The 1661-nt window shown below is 63.2% G+C and overlaps 1 protein-coding gene across 1 annotated transcript in view; it reads left to right on the top strand.

The window, feature by feature from the left end:
- The first annotated feature begins 847 nt into the window (after positions 1-847).
- The window catches only part of SYDE1 (synapse defective 1, Rho GTPase, homolog 1 (C. elegans)), a 5668-nt gene continuing 4854 nt past the window's right edge, over positions 848-1661 (top strand). The window contains exons 1-2 of the mRNA XM_014547771.1: positions 848-896; positions 1305-1646. Of these exons, the coding sequence (XP_014403257.1) occupies positions 848-896; positions 1305-1646 (391 nt within the window). The remainder of the gene's footprint in view (positions 897-1304; positions 1647-1661) is intronic.

The raw sequence follows: 1661 nt of genomic DNA on the forward strand, positions 1-1661 counted from the left end.
TGGGAGGAAGGGGCTGGGGGGAGAGGGGCGCGGACCGTTATGTGCGCCCAGCCCGGGATGCCAGCGCTGCGGACTCCTTGGGAGGCCCGGGAGGGGGCCTCGCCCCTGACAGGAAATGGGCCGATACGGTGCGCCTGGGGAGTGGAGGCGCTGAGGAGCTGGGAGCTGGGACGCTGAGCCCAGTCAGGGCAAGGGGCACTCTGAGCCCCGGAGACCCGAGATAGGAGACGGGGAGCGCACTTCTGCAGGAGGGAGACCTGGCCGTCAGTCCGAGTAGCGCCCCTCACCCCTCCCACCTATTATTAACCAGTGACTGCAGCTGCGTCAACCTTAAGCCGCCCCAGGCAGCTGTCCCCTTGATACAGATGGGGAAACTGAGGCACGCCGCAGTTGGGTAATTTGCCCAGGGTTAGTGAAGTGACTTAAACAGCTCTTTGGAATATGCTCATAATAGAGAGCCGGGTAGAAATCGGAGGGGAGGGGAGGAGGGAGTCTGCAGGCAAGCAAGATGGGACCTAAAAGAAATGGGAGCTGCCTCAGGCAGGAAGTCCGAGGAAGGAAGGAGTTAAAGGAGGGAGACCAGATGACTCCTGGATCGGACCTCCCCACCAGCCCTTCCCAAAGATTCCCAGAGTAGAGATGGGACTGGTGCCCACGCACAAACACACACAGGAAACAGCCTGGATGTCAGAGGGAAGAATGGAGCAAGGGGAGGCGCCAAGGCACTGACCCGGGGTTCTGGTCTGGGCTGAGAGATGACCCACTCCCGGTGGGGGCAGAATTGGAAGACAGACTTGGGGGGAGGGGGGGATGTGCTGCGGGAAAGGAGAACCCTGTGCTCGAGGCCATGCCTGCTCCTGTCTTCGAGGCCATGCCTGCTCCTGTCTTCCGAGCAAGCCAGCCACTGTGTGCTTGACCATGACATGGGGGCCTAGGAAGTGCGCCCCACGCCCAGCTCCCTGAAGCCCCCCTGGAAAGAGCATCAGATCCCTCCATGTCACAGGACACACTGGGGCTCCGAGATGGGAAGTGACTTGCCCTAAGCCATCCAGTGAGAAGTGACAGGGGCCAGGGTTAATGAGAGGGTGGAGAATCAGAGCCAGGAACACAGAGTCCCACCAGAGGACCCCTGAGGCCAGAGGCAGAGGGACGTTGGGGACCTCGGGGACTAAGACGGGGTGGACTCTAAACTGGCAACCAATCCCATTCCAAACAAGCACCCAGCCCCTGCTGTGGAAGAGCCTGGGCTGGGGCTGTTCTTTGGGGGATGAGGGCCTGCGCCTGACTGCCTTGCTCTCCAACAGGCCACCCAGCCCAACGCCTGGAGCCCAGCCCTCCAGAGCCAGAGCCCCAGGCCTTCGAAGGGTCCCAGGCTGGAGCAGAGGGGCCCCCCAGCCCTGAGGCATCTCGAAGTCCCTCGAGGGGGGCCTACCTGCAGAGCCTGGAGCCCAGCAGCCGGAGATGGGTACTGGGCGGGGCCAAGCCCCCAGAGGAGGCCTGTTTGGGGCCTGGGGCACCTGGCAGTGGGGAGCCTGCAGGCGAGATCTGGTACAACCCCATCCCTGAGGAGGACCCCAGGCACCCCGCACCTGAGACCCCAGGGCCACAGCCAGGCTTAGCTGAGCCAGAGGGCGTGGCCCCACAAGGTGAGCACAAGCCTT

Source organism: Myotis brandtii, unplaced genomic scaffold (genome assembly GCF_000412655.1).
Source record: "Myotis brandtii unplaced genomic scaffold, ASM41265v1 scaffold485, whole genome shotgun sequence".
In the NCBI taxonomy this organism is placed as follows: Eukaryota; Metazoa; Chordata; class Mammalia; order Chiroptera; family Vespertilionidae; genus Myotis; species Myotis brandtii.